The sequence below is a fragment of the Rhinatrema bivittatum genome, chromosome 5, assembly GCF_901001135.1.
Source record: "Rhinatrema bivittatum chromosome 5, aRhiBiv1.1, whole genome shotgun sequence".
In the NCBI taxonomy this organism is placed as follows: Eukaryota; Metazoa; Chordata; class Amphibia; order Gymnophiona; family Rhinatrematidae; genus Rhinatrema; species Rhinatrema bivittatum.
Genome location: NC_042619.1, coordinates 114027690 through 114049060, shown reverse-complemented (window position 1 = coordinate 114049060; position 21371 = coordinate 114027690). Strand labels below are relative to the sequence as shown.

General features: G+C 42.5%; 1 protein-coding gene across 2 annotated transcripts in view; it reads left to right on the top strand.

The window, feature by feature from the left end:
- LHFPL6 (LHFPL tetraspan subfamily member 6) overlaps positions 1-21371 on the top strand; it is a 362729-nt gene that overhangs the window by 322490 nt on the left and 18868 nt on the right. Inside the window, exon 3 of one of the 2 annotated variants that reach the window (XM_029602760.1) lies at positions 8388-8486. The exons of the other annotated variant lie outside the window; for it this stretch is intronic. Coding sequence (XP_029458620.1) covers positions 8388-8486 — 99 coding nt within the window. The remainder of the gene's footprint in view (positions 1-8387; positions 8487-21371) is intronic. 2 annotated transcript variants of the gene reach the window in all.

The following is a 21371-nucleotide window of genomic DNA, read 5'->3' as shown; positions in this document are numbered from 1 at the left end:
AGCGGGCCATCTAGAGGCTGAAGTAAAAAAGCTAGTGCAGGACACCACCAGCTCAACAGAAAAGAAATCCAGCATGGGGCCAGAGCTAGTGTGTGTGCTCCGGCCGGCCTTTCAGCGCTCTGCCCCTTCCTCTTGCACAGGTCTTCTGTGACTAAGGAACCCCGAACAAGGGGTGGGACACTGCAGGGCCTGCTGGAGTACACAGGCCAGCTCGGGCCCCATGCTGGATCTCTATTGCTTCAGCTACTGCTGCCGTGGCCCAGAAGAGCCATAAAAGGTGAGTGGGAGAAACTGGGTAGGTAGTGGCAGAAACTGGCCCTTTTCTGGCGTAATTCCCCCTGATGCTACAGGGGAATTAAGCCAGAAAAGGGCCACTGAGAGAGAGCAGGATTAAACCATTGGGATGGGGGCATGGGAAGAGAAGGGATGGTGATTATGCCAGATGGAGGAGGAGGAAAAAGGTCAGGGGTAAGGGGGTGGTGGTGGGGTGAGGGGAAGAGAGAAGGGAAGGTGATTATACAGAGAATGAGGGAAGATGGCAGGGAAGAAAAATTGATTGTTAGGGGCTGGGGGGGGGGGGGGAGTGCTTATGCTAGGAGGGTGGGGAGGAAAGGAAAGGTAACTATGCCAGGCGGGTGAGGAGGAGCGTAAGGGAGGCAAGGTGATTATGCCAGGGAGGTGAAGGGTGGAGAGGTAAAGGAAGATATTTATGCTAGTGGAAGGGAAAGGATGATGGTTTGCATTTACTGAATCCCCTTCTTTGAATGTCACCACACTAAGAGCCAGCACTGCCAGGCATGTAATGGAGATGTTACCCACTGAGAGCGGCACGAGGGTAGAGGTTTGTCCGCTGTAAGGCTGACCCCCGCTGATCTGTGAATATTGAAGAATTCAGAATTTGGGGCTTCCCTTGTAACCATAACCCTCCAAAGAGAGCAGAATTCCCATCGTGATTATTGTACAGAGGAGATAAAATAAGGGTAAAATAGTTTTAAAAGCAGCTATACTAACTCAACAATTTCAGATAATTGAGTTGGCAAATAGAACAAACCAAAGCATTGAGATTTCTCTCTTTTCACTTCAGAATTGTAATTATTATCTGTGGGAATAAACATTTTAGAAATCTTCAGCTGAGGCATGCCACGCTCATTTTTGAATTGTGTGCTGCTGTGTTCATTCTTATGAAAGGTCTATGCAGCAATCGCACTGATACTTATAGGGGGCAATTTTGAAAAACCCATGGAACTGCAAAGTCAGCAGGTACTTTTCTTCTCTACAGACCTTGGCATTAATTTTCAAAGGGAAACTACCCGGAAAAGGACCTGCACCTATGTTGCCAGATAGTCATGAAACAACGAGCGCACTTTGCCGAAAAAACAAGCCCAAAGCATGCAAGATTAAACTATTTTCATTAGAATATATTTATGTACAGAAAACACTTAAACACATTTGTGAGTGTAATGGAGGAAATTATTGTCGTAGCTCTAAAAAGGGGTCTGACAGTTGATGACAACATCCTCTGTATTGTCAGCATTGTCCCAATACATATTTTCATTGAATCACTTCAGCTTATTACTGCTGGCAGGAAGTTGTTACAGCAAATACCCCGGCGTCTCATTCCATAACACACTTGCAAAATTGCCAAAAGAGTTGCAGTGGCCATATGGTTTCTTGTCTTGAACTTAATTACATTTACTAGAGAGAAGGCTCAACATCTGCATTTCTTAGAGGCAGTGAAAAGAGTGACAGAGCAAATAACGCCAAATTCCCATACGCACGATCACCACCAGCATCTCTGTAGTTGTGAACTTCAATCCAAAGAGCTTCTGGGTTGGTGTCATCAGCCATCTTCCACTGCACCAAGCTCCTTGATTTATACTGAATGACTAGCAACCCTACCTCACCTGTGAATAACTTGACAAGAGCAGCTGTTTCACTTGAGATAGTATTGCAGAAGGGCTGAAAGATGTCAGCGATCCCCACAGCTTTATGTTCTCTGGGAGTCTGTTCAGTATTTGCTTTGTGGCCTCAATCAAGATCCCCATGCAATGATTCATTACGTCTGTCACTTTGGTTTGATCAAGTTTTCAGCTCTTGAAGCAAGAGATGGAAAACTTCGCCAAAATCAATTGCAGGTATAGGCAAAAAGATAGATGCATCAAAAAGATTCAAAGCAATACGATCCTCATCAGATGATGGTACAAATGCAGGGATTACGAATCATGACAATATCGAGCGAAAGAATGACAGCAGGTTGTCTTGCTATCACAAATTGATTACCAGATTCCAGTCGAAATAGTTTAATTCTGTTAAACTGCTTCAGTATTGGTGTCAAAAAATGTAGGTATAAATTATTGGCAAGATCGTTGTACATGTTTGACAGAATTTCAGCATTGTAACATCTCTCCTTGACTTTGCATAAATTAAAGTGAAGTTTTAATTCATCCCACTGAGACAGAACAAATTCACAGCAATTATACATGGACATTCATTTGGTGTTAGACAGCTGAACAAGTCTAATGGGGTTCTGTCCAAGTTTGCATAATATCTCCGTCACTGGACGCTGTGAGAAAACCAAGAATACGATTGTCCAACTTAAAAACTCTAAATGCCGGGGCAGTTGTTCATCAGCTTTGCTCGCACACAGCTGAAGTGAGTAACACACGCACTTAACCAGCTGTAAATCAGCATTTAATCATTTCGGGTTGGTGTACACTGAGTTGTTTGCCAATCATACCATTGCACCCATCAGTTCCTATTCCAATACACTTGCTGAAATCAATGCACAGACGAGGCAATAGCATCAGTTGTTTCACCCTGCAAATCAATTAGACCAAGAAATGTAGAAACAGTTCTGTTTAAAGCTGTGCTGAAGTATCTGTGCTTTCCTCAATAATCAACGAGTATGACACGTTGATGTCATCTAAAAGTTTTTTGAGTAAAGAGGGCGCAATCACATTGCAAATTAGGGCTCTACACTTAGTTCTGTGAAGCCTAATGTCTTTGCTATGTGTCGCAGCTGTCAACTCGCATAGGTGATCAACAGTAGATACTGTATTGTGACGGGCTATAAAACAAGCGTACTTCAGTTCCTACTGTTGCACAGTTATGTTTCGTTTTACAGTGGTAATAAGCAATGTTAGAGAGTCGCATAGATGACAAAGGAGCCAAATGTTTTGATGATGCACACGAATTTCGCATTTACAAAATTTGCACATAGCCTTACTGTCACCGCTGACAACAGGCTGAAACCATGCTTTCAACTCACATTCCTCCTTCCTCGCTTTGCAATACCTTTTACTACTTATCCCAGTTGTTTAAGTTAGCCATAGTAAATCAAAACCGTTCAGAAGAGTAGCAGCCAATCAGAGATGACAGGAACACAAGGTATGGACAGGCTTTCTTACAAAGGATCTCTCCAGCTTGGAGAAGAAATAAAAAAAAAAAAAGAGAGACATAAACTTATGAAATCTTAAGTGGCATGGAACATATAAAAAAACCACCATTACAGGTTATCATGGGCCATAATGTTTTACCTGTATGTCAGCAATCTCTCGGGATTGTGAACGGGAAGGAGTAGAGCTTCAGTCTTAGATATTCTGTGAAATGAAGGAAGCTTCAAATATATACTATGTAAAGACAATAAAGCAAAAGGTGTGGATTTATATCACAAATGCTGAATCAACATACCTGAAAAATTTACTTATGTATCTGGAAAAAGTAAGCTCAGAATGGACAGGAACGGCAGGACAGATGCCGTAGGGGAGTATTGGCAGATTGGGCTATTTCAGTCCCAGAGAGATGGCCTCATCGGCAGCAGCAGCCAATCAGAGATGACAGCAGAGCACGAGTGCCGCCCACCAAACCCAAAACAACATGAGTTGGAAAAAATAAAAGCCCAATAATAAGCTACTCGCAAATTAAAAAAAAACCAAAAAACGGCGAATTGCTAAAAACCAAGCCCAAACATGCAGTAAATAAACGAGGTTGGCAACACCAACCTGCACCTGTGTTTTTCTACAGGCATCAAAAAGGGGGGCTAACACTGCATGTAGATTTGAAAATCAAATTTAAGAGTGTTGTTTGCCTTCCCCGACCTAACTACTGGCTTGAGATGGCCCCGTTACCTCACAAGAGAAACTAGGTGGGTATATTTATGCAGGGCCGGTGTGAGGGTATTTGGTGCCCTAGACGACCCTTGCGCTGCTGCCCCACCCCCAGGTCGCGCCCCCTTCTCAGTCGCACCCCACCCCACACCTATTTCGGCGCCGACTGTGTGCTTCTCAGGGCGCCGAGCCATAGGGGGCGCCTCAGAGCAGCCACGTGGTGCTGCAAGCGGGGCCTATCCCGCTCGCGGCAAAGAGAAATGGAAACAGTCAGCACCAAAACAGGTGGGAGGGGGGCGCGACACTGTGTGCTTCTCAGGGAGAAGCACACAGTCTCTATTTCTGTTTGCCGCGAGCGGGACAGGCCCTGCTTGCGGCACCATGTGGCTGCTCTTCGGCACCCCCTATGGCTCGGCGCCCTAGGCGACGGCCGAAGTTAGCCTAATGGATGCACCGGCCCTGTATTTGTGGGCTCTGAAAGGGTCAGTTTTCTCCTGGAGCAATTTAGCTGGGTAATTCCTTGGAAAATGGACCTGATAAAGTATAAATGAAGTGTGGACATACTAAAATCTGCCTGCCATTTTATAACAAAACAATTTGAAAGTACAAACAACTATACTAGAAGTAAAAAAAAAAAAAAAGATATTTAGAGGTAAGACCAAAAGAAGAAGCAGTAGAGGAAAGCAAAAGCTATTATTTTAAGCTATCATTGCTGCTTAAACAGTTGCAGTGAATGATTGGATTATAGTAAGGTTTTAGCCTTTAACAAACTAGTTTACATCTTTCCTTGTAACTAATAGAACAATTGCTGAGGGACAAATGAATTGGAATCCTCTGAATATTTTAGGGAGTGATTTTGTAGCAGCCTGCAAAAGAAAGTCGGCAAATACACGCATAGGTTACACCAAGTTTCACGCCTAAGTTACATGCTTTTGTCCACTTTGAAAATAGCCTTACCAAAACTATCTGCACACAGTTGCACCTGCTGATTTGTATACCGAAATTTCTCAGGGAAATTTGTGTGACTGTTTTTGTAAATACAAAAGTATGCGCCTAAATCCAAACCCCTCCCTAACTCTGTCCCCAGAAACGCTTCCGCTCAGTCCAGGTAAATGTATGTGCATGCAGGCTCTAAGTTTACATACGTATCGGGCGGGCAGTTATATAACACATTTTTACCCATGGAAATGCCTTTTGAAAATTACCCTCCCTCTGAATAGAAGAAAATGTGCTTTATACCAAAGCAGGGCCTTTCAGGACAGGTTCTGCAATATAGTGACAGTGCCCCGCGTGGGGGACAGTGAGGAAGCGGGTGTGAGCTTAATTAAAGAAGCAGGGAATTCTGACTCACGCTAGCAGTTTGATTATTGTTAGTTTGGCCTTCCAAAGCCTTCTTCCACAAAATGCTACACAAATCACATTCCTAGAAGGCATCTGTGAGCTCCATCTCACTTTGCGTCTCTAAGAATGTGCATAAAACAAAAATGGTCACAAATGGAGGCAATTTTCCTGTCTGCAGAAGATTTAGAGTGCTCCTTAGGAGTTTCCTTGAACTGCTAATTGGAAAACATGTGTTCAGTGTTTGATGTAATGATGCCTTTGGGTGAACATGATGATGCACGTTTCACTTGCAGTATCCAACAGACAATTGCGGTTGGGTCCCACCCTCAGGCAGGGCCTGGGAGGCAAGCGATTTGCATGAATCACAGTATCTCTGGCGCCATGAGCCTTTATTTGCAACTACCCGGGAATTTTTCCCCTTATATATTTTATCCCCTTCAAATTTACTTTTAATTCAGCCACTGCAGTCCTGGGCTGAGGGCCGTGCACCATGGCTCCTTGAAACCTGCAATTGTGGGCCCTAAATCTGGCCACTAGGTGTCGCCATTGTGCGGTGACTGAGACTCCCCCCCCTCCCCCCCTTTCCCCCAAGGGCTATGAACACTGCCTCCACAGCATCCCCCGCCCCGGCCGACCCAAAGAACGGAAGACTCAAGCTGGGGATCAAAGTGGTTACCTGCTATGGAATTAAAGATCAAGAAACAAAAAATACTAATAGTATAAGATGGTACCTTTTTATTGGAGCTACGTTCCCTTTTTCAGATCCAATCAAAACGAGAAGGTTAAAACAAAAGATGATGTCTGAGCATTCAAGTGAATCTTAGATTACATTAATATATTTTATGTTCAGAGAAGTTTGCTTTAATTTGTTCGTTTTAGTGGTAACTTTCAAAGAGACGCGTATGTGTACATGTGCGTGTGTTTGCCTGCACGCGCACATGGACCCATCAATTTTATAAAATGCCCGCATGTTATGAAATTGCCTATGTGCATGTGCACCTGATTTTATATCAACGTGTGCATGTGCGCACGAATGCCGTCTGCAGTATGTAAGTGGGGGGGTGGGGGGTGGGATTTTAGTAGATTCGTGCGGCGACGCGTTAGGCCTATTTCCCAGTTCTCTCCCAGTTCGCCCCAGTAAAAGAGAGGACTCCCCTACCTAACTAGCATTCCTTTTACCCTACTAACCCCAACCCTTAAAACACCACTAACTATCTTTTTTTTTTTTTATTTACCTACTTACATGCAGCCCATAGCAGAAGCAAATTACGCGGTTGTGGGATCCCGGTGCACACTAGTGCATGTAACTGTCTGCTTGGTGCAGTCCAGGCCCACCCACTCGCCCCCCTTTTTGCCAAAACTTCATTATCCGTGTACCGGGAGATACGCCCGTGACCCTGGGCAATTTTAAAATCCACGCGGCCCGCGTACGTCCGAGTCAAGTGTGTATCTCCCGGTTTTGCCACGAGCAACCCTTTTAAAATCTTAGTTTTGACCAGATAAAGGGAGTGTAACTTTTTTAAACCGGTCAAGGAATCTATTAAGTTAGCGCAATAAAAATGTATTACCTTAGGTTACTTTTTTCTGCACATTGGACTAACATGGCAACCCTACTACTTTATCCACAGTGAATGATTCATGAAAAGCTTCTTCTCTTTCTTCTGATATGCTTTGATCTGGTAACAGAGAAGTATTCAGTTCCTGCTCTTTAATGTGTGGAGTAGAGAGAAGTGTAAAAGATATTGTTTCAAATACTGTAAGAACCTGTTTTATTTGTTTATAAGCTTACTTACACTGTACAGTTTATGAAGAAATGATAACATGAAGTAGAATTATTAGGAAAAATATTTGAGTTAATGTACTTAGCCGAAACCAGCATTTTACAACAAATGCATGTTTACCTATATAAAAAGAGCCTTTGAAAATCCCCTCTCCCCCGCCCCAAAGAGGGGATGGAGTGAAAATCTGTACAGAGATTTAATTTCCAATTCTCCTGACCTACTTTCTGGTGTGCAGTTTGCACTTGCTCTCCTGCGGGTGCAGAGTACCGGGCACAACAGAATCCACCCATTTGCGTGCCATCGCGGTTTTCAAACTAGATTGTTCTCATGGGCTTGCAAGCTGCTAGTGAGATTCCTAAATTGTCCGCCCCCAAAGCGCCTTCTTTTTCATTCTGATTTAGGACATAAGATGTGCCGTGCTGGGTCAGTCCAAAGATCCATCCAGCTCATCGTCCTGCCTCTGACGAGGGCCAGCCTGTGTGGCAGATCCCAGACAGTACATCCAGTTCCTTGTTGCTGAGACTTAAAGACAGCGTGGCAGCCAAAAAGTGAACTCAGGGGAGGGAAAACTCTAAAAGCAGGCAGTGTGGCCAGAAAAGGAAGGCACCCGCCTTTTATTCCAAGAAAGTATAGAACTATTGTGAAATGAAATATATTAAAAATTGAAATGTTAAAAAGCAGAAGCAATAGAGGCAAGATACAGAAAACGGTAATAAAGCAATGTTTAATAAGAGCACATATATTTTCGAAACATAGGGTCTTGTTAGACTTGTGCTCACGTTTCTCAACAAAATCAGTCAGAATGAATGGCAAAAGTTTCATATAGAATCAGGGGCCGATATACTAAGCATTTTTCCAGTAGATAAAAAATGGGAAAAAATCCTTTAGTGCATCTGGAGCAAGTTTAACAAAAGCTGCATTAGTAGAATATCTGTAATCTTGCTTAATGATTTGTGATGTTGGTGTTGCATGTTAAAAAATGTTGTTTCTTGCCAAGAGAAAGTACTTGCACAGTGCTCCCATATGTCATGTTTACTGAAAAGTAGGTCACTCCTGTCCCTGGCATGATTACCTTTCCAGTGCTGATCCGCCATGAAATTCTGATTTAGGCAAATTGGGAAGGGAGTCTCAAACACTTTTGTCTTTTCTCTCTCTGCAGGCTTGTTGATTGGCGCTGGCTGTGCTCTCTATCCCTTGGGTTGGGACAGTGAAGAAGTTAGACAGGCCTGTGGTAATCTTTCTGACCAGTTTGAACTAGGTAAGTGTTGCAGCTGGCAGGCAAGAATCTGGAGGCATCAGGATGGTTGAAGATTTTTCTTCTCAGCTGCTCTGAATCTCACTCGGCAGAAAGCAGCCCTCTGTTTCTTACTCCAGCCCCCTTCCCTCCCAGGCAGCAGGCAAAGAACAGGAGGAAGGGAGGGGTTGAGGCTGGAGAAGACAGCAGAGCCAAAGAAAAGCAGCTCTGCTAGCTAGTCCAGCTCCTCCTCTCCTGTTCTTTGCCTGCTGCCTGGGAGGGAAGGGGCTGGAGCAGGAAAAGGAGGTCTGGGGGGTAGGGCATGCTATAGCACCAATAGTGCCTAAGGGCAGCAAAATCCTCAGTTGCCATAAATGTGGATATGCCAGGCCTGCTCCTTCTCTCTCTCTGTCTCCTCTTTAATATCCATGCTCAAGATAGACCTTGTAAAGCTTTGCAGTTCCGATTCAAGAAACTATATTGGAATGGAAATGTGTGCCTGTTGTCCGTAAAGAAGACAGTTTTTAGAGCAACTTTACCTGGATAGATTACCCTGGGTCAAAACTGTCCCCCTCAGAATGGCTGAAAGTGTGCCGGACTTTCACAGCATGCACATGTGTAGCTAGGAAACAGGATGCTGGGCTTGATGGACCCTTGGTCTGACCCAGTATGGCATGTTCTTATGTTAAAACGAGGCGTTCCCAGGGTGGGTGTTTAGCTTGGGGTAGTAAGCTGATGTGCCTGCATTTACATTTTCCAATAGTTGCATGGTATTTTCCTAACCCCTCTCCCTGACTAGTTGCCTGCACAAATAGCAGTTGCAGAATACAAGGACACTTTTGTACATGTGTGTACTTGCAGCTGATTTTCAAACAGAAGCAGCTCGGGTGGTTTCCCTTCGGAAAATTAGCTACAAGATACATGCTTTCAAAAGCATGTGGGTAACTTACAACTCTACAAGCTGGGCAAAATTGTCCACAAAGTGGCTAAAAAGAGCTTTAAAAATAATGACAACAGCACAGAGGGCAATTTTCAGAGCCATTTCCGCACATAACATTGTTTTACAGATGGAAATGGGGTCTTTGAAAATGACCTACCCTAGCTGTGCATAAAGTTACACGTGCAAGGCCACTGCACGCCTAACTTTACACGCAGACGGGTGAGGCTGATGAGGAGATAGCACTTACGCATGTTCCTTTGAAGTTTGCTGGAAAAAGTACCTGTGCAGATAGCAGGTGCAGGCCGGCCTGTGCACAAACTATTTCCAAATCAGTTTTCAAGGATAACATTTTCCCTTTGAAAACTGGCCTGCGGGTAAAAGGTACCTACAGACTTTACACTTCTGCGCACAGTTTGAAATTTGCCCCCACAATAATATAACATCAAAATAAAATAAGACTGCGAAGTACAAAATGGACAATAACAGGAGCAAACTGCAGGGTTTTGATGATGCTCAGTATTGTCTCTGGTCATATGGAGAGCAATTTTCAAATGCCGATTATCCATGTAAATAGCTATTTCTCCAACAACAAGCAGGCATGAGTTAGCCATTACAAAAGAGTGCTTTCATCCAAAAGTGCCAGCAAGGACCCAGCTCTCGGAGCTAGCAAGAACTTTATTGAGGTTGCGTGGGAGTTCCCATGGGCATACACTGCCTCAGGATCCTTTCTGTTTTTCTTCATCCAAGCTCCCGCATGGATGTGTCTCTTCCTTAGAAATTATCTATTTATTTAGGCCTAGTCTTCTTATCTTCCTTGTTACTAAGTGAGTTCAAGCCCTGCATCACTGAATGCTGGATTTCCATCACAGATAAATACTCCATCTCCTGTCACTACTTGCACTCTGACCACGACTCTATGAACTGCTACAGCTGTGGTTGGATGTCTCATAGGGTACAACACTACTGGGCATAGAAGATGAAGGCCCTAAGGAAGGCACCAGCAAGTAAAAGCCCAAAACCTTGGTGCAAGATTGAGCAGTGAGCCATTCCTCATCAAGCAGTGAAGTGTCATCAGAGTCTTGATGCAAGAAGTTGAGGTGGGAAGCATCTCCCTCCCAGTCCCCAGTCTTATTTCTTGAAGCAAACCACTGGTAACATCAAATCTACTATCCCCCTTCTCTAAATTCTTTACCTCACCTACCATTCAGTCTTCTGTTCTGTCCCCTGCTTTTAAGCTTCAGTTTTCTTCCTCTCATCTAGCCGTTTCAACTCTTTCTGACAGAATCTCATCCTCATTATTATCATCACACCTCCACCTATGAAATCTTGTGCTCTTCCTCCTACTCTCAGCAAGGAATATCATTCTCAGGGCTGGCCCTCCAAGTCAACCTTCATCTAATCTGTACATATCAACCCAATCTTATCCCTGTTCCCCTCTTCCTTCCCTCTTCTCTTCCTTTTTCATGCTGTCTGTAGAAGTCCTACTCTGTTTCCAACGAACTTGCCTACATTCATGACCTCTTTATATCTCATACTCTTTATCTTCTCACCTTGACTGAGACTTGGCTTTCCCCTAAGGATTCTTCTCCAGTTGCTGCTCTCTTTCATAGAGGTTATCTTTGCTTTTATACAGCTCACATGGTAGGCCACAGTGGTGGTGTTGGACTGCTACTCTCCTCTTTTTATAGCTTTCAACCCCTTCTTCCAGGCCCACTCCATTCTCCTATTTGACCTACACTCTCTCCGAGCAGCTGTCATTTATCAACTGCCTTGATAAATCTCCCTCCTCCCTGCTCATTGACTCTGATTCCAGGCTTTGCTTCTTACTTGAACTATCTTTCCCTTCCTTTATTCTTGGGGAGTTTAATCTCCATGCTGATGACCCCTCTGACATTTATGTTTCAAAACTCTTTGCTTTAACCTCCTCATTTGATCTCCAGTTCTTCTCTACTGCCATTTATAACGCCTGAGCTGACATCATTGAGTACCTTAAAATCTGCTAATTTTTATTTGGATCCCTGTGCATTTCACTTAATAAAAACTATAAAGGATAAGATGATTAATGTATTAAAAAGCCTGGTTAATAAGCCATTTATTGAAGGACCAGTACCGGAAAGATTAAAGATGGCCACTGTTAGGCTGGTAAAAAAAAGAGGTTGCAGTTTCTATCCAAGAATTATTCAATTATCACCCAATATCAAACTTGCCTTTTTTTAGCTAAACTTCTGGAGAAATGTGTTCTCCAACAATCTGATGAATTCCTCATATATAATGCCATTTGGTTTCTGAAAAGGTTATAGCATAGAGTTGTTATTGCTCTTCTTATTAGAATCTCTGTATAATTATCCAGATCAAGGAAAGGCTGGTTTTCTGGTTCAGTTGTATATAACTGTTGCCTTTGATACAGTCAGGCATGATGTTTTGATTAGGCAGTTAATCTATTGGTTTGGGTGGGACAGTGCTGTCATGGTTCATATTTTTATCTCAGAGGAAGCAATGGGTACAGCTGGGGCGTTTGTATTTATCTTGGCATTCATTGACATGTGGAGTGCTACAGTGGTTGGCTTTGTCTTCAGTCCTTTTTAATATATATCATACGCCATTGGGAGCAGTTTTAAAACATCTTCGGGTTTTATGTTACACATACGCAGACGATACCCAGTTTTTTATTCCTTGCGGTGATAAATATGATCTCCTTATAACTCAACTTAGATCCTATATTATAAAAGTAAGGAGCTGGATATCAGAATGTAGCATTTCTCTTAATTTGGGAAAAACCAAGCTCTTATGGGTAGGCAGACAATCTTCCAGCCAAAATTCTTATTTTGAGAATTGAAGATGTTAGCTTGTCTCTTTTGTTTGAGGTCAAGAATCTTGGTGTAATTATTTATTTATTTATTTAGCATTTTTCTATACCGACTTTCCAATAACAGAATTACTGATCAATTCGGTTTACATTTTAAACAATAACAACAATGACAAGTAAATGTCTTACAATGAACAGGTCGAATTAACTTGGATTAAGATATATGGGGGTAATAACATAATTAACATGTACGGAGCCTAATATAGGCTAGAGGTTGGGTTTTGATAATAGACTGCCAAAGATCATGTGATTTCTAGAGAAGATCTATATAGTTCTCTAGCGTGTTACCACTGAGGGGATATTGGCAGGGATATTTCGCAGGTTGATGTTATGGGAAGGCTTGGTTGGTTTGGTTATAGAATTATAGATTCTGACTTTATTATGAGATTTGGCATGTAGCAAAATTGGCCTTTTATAAATTAAAACTTCTAAAGCCCTTAAAGCTCTTTTCACCCAGGGAGTTGTTTAGAACTATTCTCCAAACCTTAGTAATGGGGTACATAGATTATTGTAATAGTCTTTGGGTGTGTCTTTCAAATAACTTGATTCGACTCTACAATTAGTCCAAAATGCCTTAGCTAGAATATTGTCGGAGTAGGTATACATGGGCACTTAACTCCAGTTCTATTCTATTCACATTGGTTGCCAGTGAAAAGAACATTATTTACATTTTTGCTATTAGAAATGAAACATAGAAATGACGGCAGAAGAAGACCGAACGGCCCATCCAGTCTGCCCAGCAAGCTACGCACTTTATCTTTTTTTTTTTTTTTATCTGTTTCTCTCACCCACCTGTTACTATTGGCTTCCAGTACCCTCCAGTCCTAATTCCCCTCCACCCCAACACCAATGTAGAGAGCAGCGCCGGATCTGCATCCATGTGAACATCCAGCTCAATTAGGGGTAGCAACCGCTGCAACAAGCAGGCCACACCCCTGCCCCATACTCTTACCCACCCCTGTTTTTTTTTTGGAGATGGCAGCCCTCCATCCTTCCGCTCCGTGAAGGTGGAACACCAACCACTGGCCACTATTAATTCATAAATTATTATACTCAGAATATAACTGCTCCCGAGGACTTAAATTGAACTGGTATATGCCAGAACATTCTTTACGATCCTCTAGTACATGTTTGTTAACTTTACTTGCAGCGTGGGACTATAAACTTTAGATTACAAGAAACAGAGCATTTTCTCATGCTGCTCCCTTTTTCTGGAATGAACTACCTAATGAGGTCAGAGATGTAAGGGATGTTAAGGTTTTTAGAAAAAAAGCTTTTAACTAACTTACTTTGATTGTTGTTAGATTTTTCTTTAAAATAATGTTTGTAATGTGTTTTATGTAAAATGGTTATTTTAATTTGATTGAGGATTATATATATTATGTCTCTCTGTTTGTGATCCATGCTGAGAAATGGTAATTAGAAGATGTGGAATACAAATTTTTTTAATAAATACATAAATGCTTACAAGCATGGCTACTGCCTTGACCTAGTTTTTTCTTCCAACTGCTGTCTCTGATTCTCCACCTCAGTTTTTCCCCCCTCAGACCATCCTAATATGGATGTTTTATTGTACCCTGCCATGAACTATGGAAGGGTGGGTAAGAAATCTTTTAAATAAATAAAACTTCCACACTAAACCACCCTCCCCCACAGCTTTGTCTAGTCACCCCCAACACTTTCAGGAACCTCCAGGCTGTTGACCTTTATATCCTCTCCGCTACTATCTCATCCCTCTTGTCCTTCACTATATTGTCTGAATCAGTGGATGAGGCAGTTTCTTCTTATAATACCTTACTCCTCTGCTTTAGACACTCTTGCCTTTCCCCTTATCCATCCTGTAAGGTATCCCAATCCCAAGCCTTGCCTCACCCCCCGAATTTGATTCCTAGATTCCTGTACCCCCTCTGCAGAACGTTTCTGGCTAAAATCCCGTGCCCATGTGGACTTCATATTATTTCAGATTGATGGCTGACCTCCTTCCTTTCTGCTATCACACTTAACAAACAAGACTGTTCATCTGACAAGCTCTGTGGCATTGAACCCTCGCCGTCTTTTTTCCGCACTCAGTTCCCCCCCTCAGCATGCCTTTACCTTCCAATCCCTTTTACTCTCTGCCCAGATTATGGGTGACAGAATTAGTCTCAAGTTCTCACCTAGGTCAACTCTCTCCCTTTCTCCCACTTTATTCCTCTGCCCCACTTTCCTCCTCCAAACTCAGTACTGCTTCCTCTGTCCCCATTCCCACTCAGTTCTATTCCTCCTGAAGTCATCCCTTTCATCTGACATTTCCTCAGGCTATCATTTTCCACTGCAACTGTTCCCACTGTCTTTAAACATGCTGTATATATTTTAATTTTTTTTATTTCATGCCGTTTCATTGACAGCTCAAAGAGAGTTAACATTCAGATTCAGTAGGTATTTCTTTTGATCATACAATTCCTCAAAAAACCCTCACTAGACCCTACTTGCCCTGCCAGCTATTGTCCCATCTCCTTCTTCCATTTTGCTGATTACCTCCACTTTCCTTTCAAGCCATTCTCGATCCATCCCGCTCTTGTTTTTGCCATCTACATTCCACAGAAACAGCCTTTGCCAAAGACTCCAATGACCTGTTTATGGTTAAATCCAAAGGCTATTATTCAATCCTTACCCTTCCTGACCTATCTGCTTCTTTTGACCCAATCATTATCTATTCCTTGATGCTCCATCCTCACTTGGGTTTCAGGACTCTGTTGTGTCGTGGTACTCTTCTTACCTCTCCCATTATACCTTGTGTTTCCTTTGGTGGATCCTCCTCTACTATCATCCCACTTTCAATTAGTGTTCCTCAGTACTCTGTCCTTTGCTTTCTTCTCTTTGTATTCTAATTCCCTCAGTGCTCTGATCTCTTTACATGGCATGCAATAAAATCTTTATGCTGATTATTCCTAGATTTACCTCTCTACACCAGAAATTTCATCAGGAATTCAGTCCCACATCTCAGCCTGCTTGTCTGACATTGCTATCTGGATGTCCCACTGCCATTTAAAATTAACATGGCCAAAATAGAGCTCCTTATTTTTCTCCTGAAACCTTCTTCCCCTCTTCCTTCTTTCTCTATTTATGTGGATAACACTGTCATCCTTTGATTTCCTCAACCCATAACCTTGAGATCGTCTTTGACACTTCTCTCTTTCACTACACATATCCAAAACAGTTAAATGTGTTGTTTCTTTTTCTATAACATCACCAAAGTCCATCCCTGCCTTTCTGTACACACTACCAGAACCCTTATCCATTCTCTCATCATCTCCCAAATAGACTGCAGCAATCTACTTCTAAAGGGGTCTCCCAGAAACCATCAATCTCCACTGCAATCTATCCAAAATTCAGCTGTGCACTTATCTTTCACTAAAGTTGCTACACCCATATAAACCCCTCTTCTCAAGTCACTACATTGGCTCCCTATCCTTTTCTTCATACAGTTCAAGCTTCCTTTACTCACCAAAAAAGCTTTCACTCTGCAGCTCCTACCTCTCCTCTCTTATCTCTCCCTGCACACCTCCTCGTATACTCCACTCATCAGGCAAGTCACTCCTATCTATGGCTTTCGTCTCTATGATCAACTCCAAACTCCATGCTTTCCATCTGCCTGCAACATATGCTGGGATTAGACTGCCTGAATTGGTGCATCATGCTCCCTCTCTTGCTTAATTCAAATCCACATTTTTGAGGCTCCTTTTTAATTTTAACCTCTGATTATCCCACTTACAGCCTTATTGTTTTAACCACTGGCATTTTCTTAAATGAAATTCCCAAAGTCTTTTAAACTGCATGTTTGTCTTGATTAGTCTGTAAGTTCTACTGAGTAGAGACTGTGTCATATGGTTTTGTACAGTGATGCTGCATGTATCAAGCAGGTCTGTTGAAATGATTAGTCGTAGTAAATGTGGGCCCTCCTGTGCCAGTAGGATCAGCTGTTCTAGCTGTTATCCCATCGGAGATCAGTGACTCCTGTTATACAAGCATTTCTGCAGTGGCGGATATATTCAGAGGTCCTGGGATTTGGTCTCCACCTGCGCATCCTGACACATCAAGTGATTTTGTCTACTGATGCCTCCACCAAAGAATGGGGGACACATACTGGCACCACTTGGACCCAAGGGACGTGGTCCCAATCAGAAAGCTGATTGCAAATCACCTTCTGGAAATGCAGGCCATCTGATATGCACTAAGAAGTCAATATTCAGACATAACTAGTTAAGTAAGTTAGTCGGATAAGACTTATGCAGTTAACTTACACAGGATGTTCAGCAGCATGGCTATACTTAGCCGGATAAGTCTTATCCACCTAAGCTTAGGCCTGCTATGGAGCAGGTCTAAAATTATTTGGTTAATTTAACCAGATAAGTATATTGTGACTTATCTGGCTAAGTACGCTGCCCAATTATGTTCACTGCCTGCCCTTTGACTATCTGGCTAATTAGCTGGATAAGTGACTTATCTGGCTAAATGATGAACAGCCACTGCTTAGCCTAAGTTCTACTTAGCTGGCTAAGTAGCATTTGAATATCGGGCTCTAAGAGTTTTCTTCCACTTGTTCTCAGGCAAGATAATCTTGATCCAGATGGACAATCAGATGGTCATGTTCTATGTAAACCCTCAACTTCTGGAACAGCTGTCTCCAGTCTATCAACACCTCCTCACCAACCACAACTTAGTACTCAACACCTCAAAAACGGAACTTCTGCTTATCACTCAAGACGACAATGCACAGGCAGTCAACAACCTCACCTCATCTCAAATGACCTCCACCACCCATGTAAGAGACCTTGGCGTAATTATAGACAACCGGCTGAACCTAAAAAAATTTGTCAATAACACTACAAAAGAATGTTTTCACAAACTACATATTTTAAAAAAGCTGAAACCTCTCCTTCATTTTCAAGACTTTCGAACAGTTCTCCAAGCAATCTTATTCTCAAAAATAGACTACTGTAACTCCCTGCTAATCGGCCTTCCAGCTATCACCACCAGACCTCTACAAATGTTACAGAACTCCGCCGCAAGGATCCTAACCAATTCCAGCAGAGGAGAACATATCACACCTATTCTTAAGAACCTACACTGGCTCCCCATTAAATTTAGAATCTTGTACAAAGTCCTAACTATGATCCACAAGACCATTCACTCCCAGACCACTCTCGAACTATACTTCCCTCTTCGACATCACACATCCTCCAGACCAATCAGAACAGCGTACAAAAGTACCCTTTATGCACCCCCCTCGAAGTCCTTGCTCAAGAAACGCGCCTTCTCAACGGCCGGTCCCACGCAATAGAAAGCTCTCCCCCCGGACCTTCGCATAGAACCTTGTCTGCGGACGTTTAAGAAAAAGCTTAAGACTTGGCTTTTCACAAGAGCCTTTCCATAAAGATCGGATGAATCGCATGGTCTCCATACACCGCTTTACAACCCTAATACCACAGCATTGAATGCTATACCCTCAGTTATCCTTTATCATGTGCAAATTTACTCCCGGACCTGTTCCTTAATTTTTTACAGTGTGTCCTTTTAGAACCCTGTATACCTCCGTTCTAATAGTTAACAATTATATGGTTTCGGGTTAGAACCTCTGTTTCAAATGCCCAGTTGTCTACTGTTTACCGTTACTGTTCTTATGTTCGATGTAATTCTAACTTTGGTTCACTATAAACCTTCTTATGTTTGATGTAATCCTTATGTTCGATGTAATTCTAACTTTGGTTCCCTGTAAACCGACGCGATATGCACTATTACATGAACATCGGTATAAAAAAGCTTTTAAATAAATAAAAATAAATAAATAAACAAACAGACACTGGCTTGTATGCCTTCTGTGAGGAGGCCATCCGAATCTGGTCGTGGGTCGGTCATCATAGGGGTGCATCTTTAGGCAACCTACCTACTGTTCAAAATACGCTGGTAGACCATTTCAGTAGATTTTACAGCCCATGAGTGATCTTTAGATCAGAAGGTTGTGAACGGCTTATTCCATCATTGAGGTGCCATTGGTCAGCCCCATGTGACAGGGGCTGACCAATGGCACCGGTAGCCCCTGTGACATAGTAAGGGCAAAGGCTATCGGCCATCCATTGCTCCTACCATGTGACAGGGGCTGACCAATGGCACTGGTAGCCCCTGTGACATAGTAGGTCAAAGGCTATAGGCACCATTTTGATGCGAGGCAGGCCAGACAGCCCGACGGCACGGAGGGAGAAATCACTCGTGGGACCCCGCTGGACCAGCAGGGATGTTAGTAAGTCTTGGGGAGGGATTGGGATGGTGGGGGGGGGGGGGGTTTGTATTTAACGTATTATAGTACATTTTAATGCTTGTGGTGGGGTTTTTTTAGCTTCGTTTTCCTGCGTCGTTTTTTGGGCCCATTTCGTTTTTCCCCGTTTTGTTTTTTGTTCGTTTTTCCAAAAAACTAACCGAGGAAAAACGAACTTTACCCCGAAGCATCCGACTCAAAAAATGACCCGGTAGAAAAAAAACAAAGCTCATCTCTAATGTTAAATGCACAGTAGTCTCCTCCTTACTCCTTCCTAGGGAGTCAGAGGATGTGCTGATTTCAGCCAGGAAGCATTTGACCAGAAAATCCTATAATTTCAACTGGAAAATGTTCTCTACATGATTTGAGACTAGCCATGTGAATCCCTTCTCCTGTGGCACAAAGACTTACTCTGATATCTCTTCCTTCTCTTGTCTTCAGCCTCAGCACCAATTCAGTTAAAATATATCTCAACACCATTGTGGTGTATCATCAGCGGGTGGATGGAATTCCAGTCTCTCTCTACCCTTTAGAGTCAAAGTTCATGAGGGGACTATGATTTTTCAAGCCTCCAGTCAATAAACCTTCAGTGCCTCGGGACATCAACATGGTCCTGGCTCAACTCATGAAACCTCCCTTTGAACCTCTCGAGTCAGTGGACTTGAAGGTCTTTACCTGGAAAGTGTTGTTTCTTGTGGTCATCACTTCAGTATGACGAGTAAGTAAATTATAGGCTCTGGTCTCTTACTCATCATTCCAACTACATAGGAAAAAAAGGCAATTGAAATTCAAAGAATTAACCACAACAAATTCCCTAAATAGTCAATTTAACATAATATGAGTAATACCTTCTTGAAATGAGGAGGAAAAGACCTCAGAGCCCACACATATAGTTCAAACCGAACTTAACAGCATGTGGATGGATGTTTTAATCATTGGTCTAAAAAACCTCCAAACCAACCTTCTTAAAAAAAATGTTTGCAAAATAAAAATGAACACACGGTTTTTTCCTTAAAGTAAAATGAGAAACTTATCTCAAACTTTCTGCCCCTTCAATATCATATTGAAGAACCAATTTCCCGATTTCATAATTGCGGCAGCCCCAAATAGCAGCGGGGTTGCTGCGGTTTTAAGATTGGGAAGTTGCACTGCACATTTTGCCCTGAAGCAGCCATCGGGCGAAACGCTTACAGCGTCAACTATTTGGTTATTCAATCTGATATTGAAGGGGCAGAAGGTTTGTGATAAGTTTCTCATTTTACTTTAAAGAAAAAACTGTGTGTTAAAAAAAATGTTTGCAAAATAAAAATTAAGAAGGTTGGTTTGGAGGTTTTTTTAGACCAATGATTAAAACACCCATCCACATGCTGTTAAGTTCTTACCCAGTCTGTCATTCCGTTTCTCAAAGAAAAAAAATAAATGGACTCTTAGACTTCAGATTAAAGATCTTACACCCTTCGCAATATGGTTTCCGTAAATCACGCAATACTGAAACCCTCCTCATCTCACTAACAGACCATATTATTATAGGGTTAGATAAAGGACACTCCTTCTTACTAGTCTTATTAGACATCTCGGCGGCTTTCGACACCGTCAATCACTCCATCTTGTTGGATCGCCTAGCAGATATTGGCATCTCTGGTACTGTGTACAACTGGTTCAAGTCCTTCCTCAGCAATAGGACTTACAAAGTCAAAATCAATAATAAAGAGTCACCTCTAACAAAATCTAATCTGGGCGTACCACAAGGATCTTCTTTATCCCCAACCCTCTTTAACATATACCTCCTCCCCCTCAGCCAATTGTTAACAGATCTCAATCTAACTCATTATCTGTACGCAGACGACGTACAGATTCTAATCCCCATAACAGAATCACTCTCAAAAGCGCTCACCCATTGGAATAACTGCCTTTTATCCATCACCAACCTACTCAACAGCTTAAACTTGGTCCTCAACGCTTCTAAGACAGAGCTTCTCCTCATCTCCTCAAATGATATCAATATCCACCAACCAACACCACTCAACCCCCACATCACATGTAAGCAGGTTAGAGATCTTGGGGTGATTCTAGACAATCGTCTAAACCTAAGGAAAATGGTCAATTCAACAACGAAAGATTGCTTTTACAGATTACAGGTCTTAAAACGACTTAAACCTCTCTTATTCTTCCACGACTTCAGGACAGTCCTCCAAGCGCTACTGTTCGCCAAAATAGACTACTGCAGCGCCCTTCTACTAGGACTCCCCAAATCCACTACCAAACCTCTTCAGATGATTCAAAATGCGGCAGCAAGATTGTTGACCAGCACCAGCCGCTATGAACACATATCACCAATTCTCAGGAACCTACACTGGTTACCAGTAAATTACAGAATTCTATACAAATCAATCACCTTAATCCATAAAACCATCCATCATCAACTTCAACTTGACCTAGAAATACCTTTCAAACTTTACTCCTCTAACAGACCAACTAGAGACATTTACAAAGGCACTCTTAATGTTCCACCCACTAAAGCTACACGCCTCGCTACGACCAAAGACAGAGCCTTTTCGACAGCAGGCCCTTCCATCTGGAATAGTATCCCATCAAACCTCAGACTGGAGCCATGCCTATTAACTTTCAGGAAAAATCTTAAAACCTGGCTCTTTCTCCAAGCCTTCCCTGAACCACCAGACAATCACTAGCTGGCCTTCTTTCTTACCCAGTCTGTCACTCCGTTTCTCAAAGAAAAAAAATAAATGGACTCTTAGACTTCAGATTAAAGCACCGTTCTTAAGTTTGTAACTTGTACACTCTACGGTA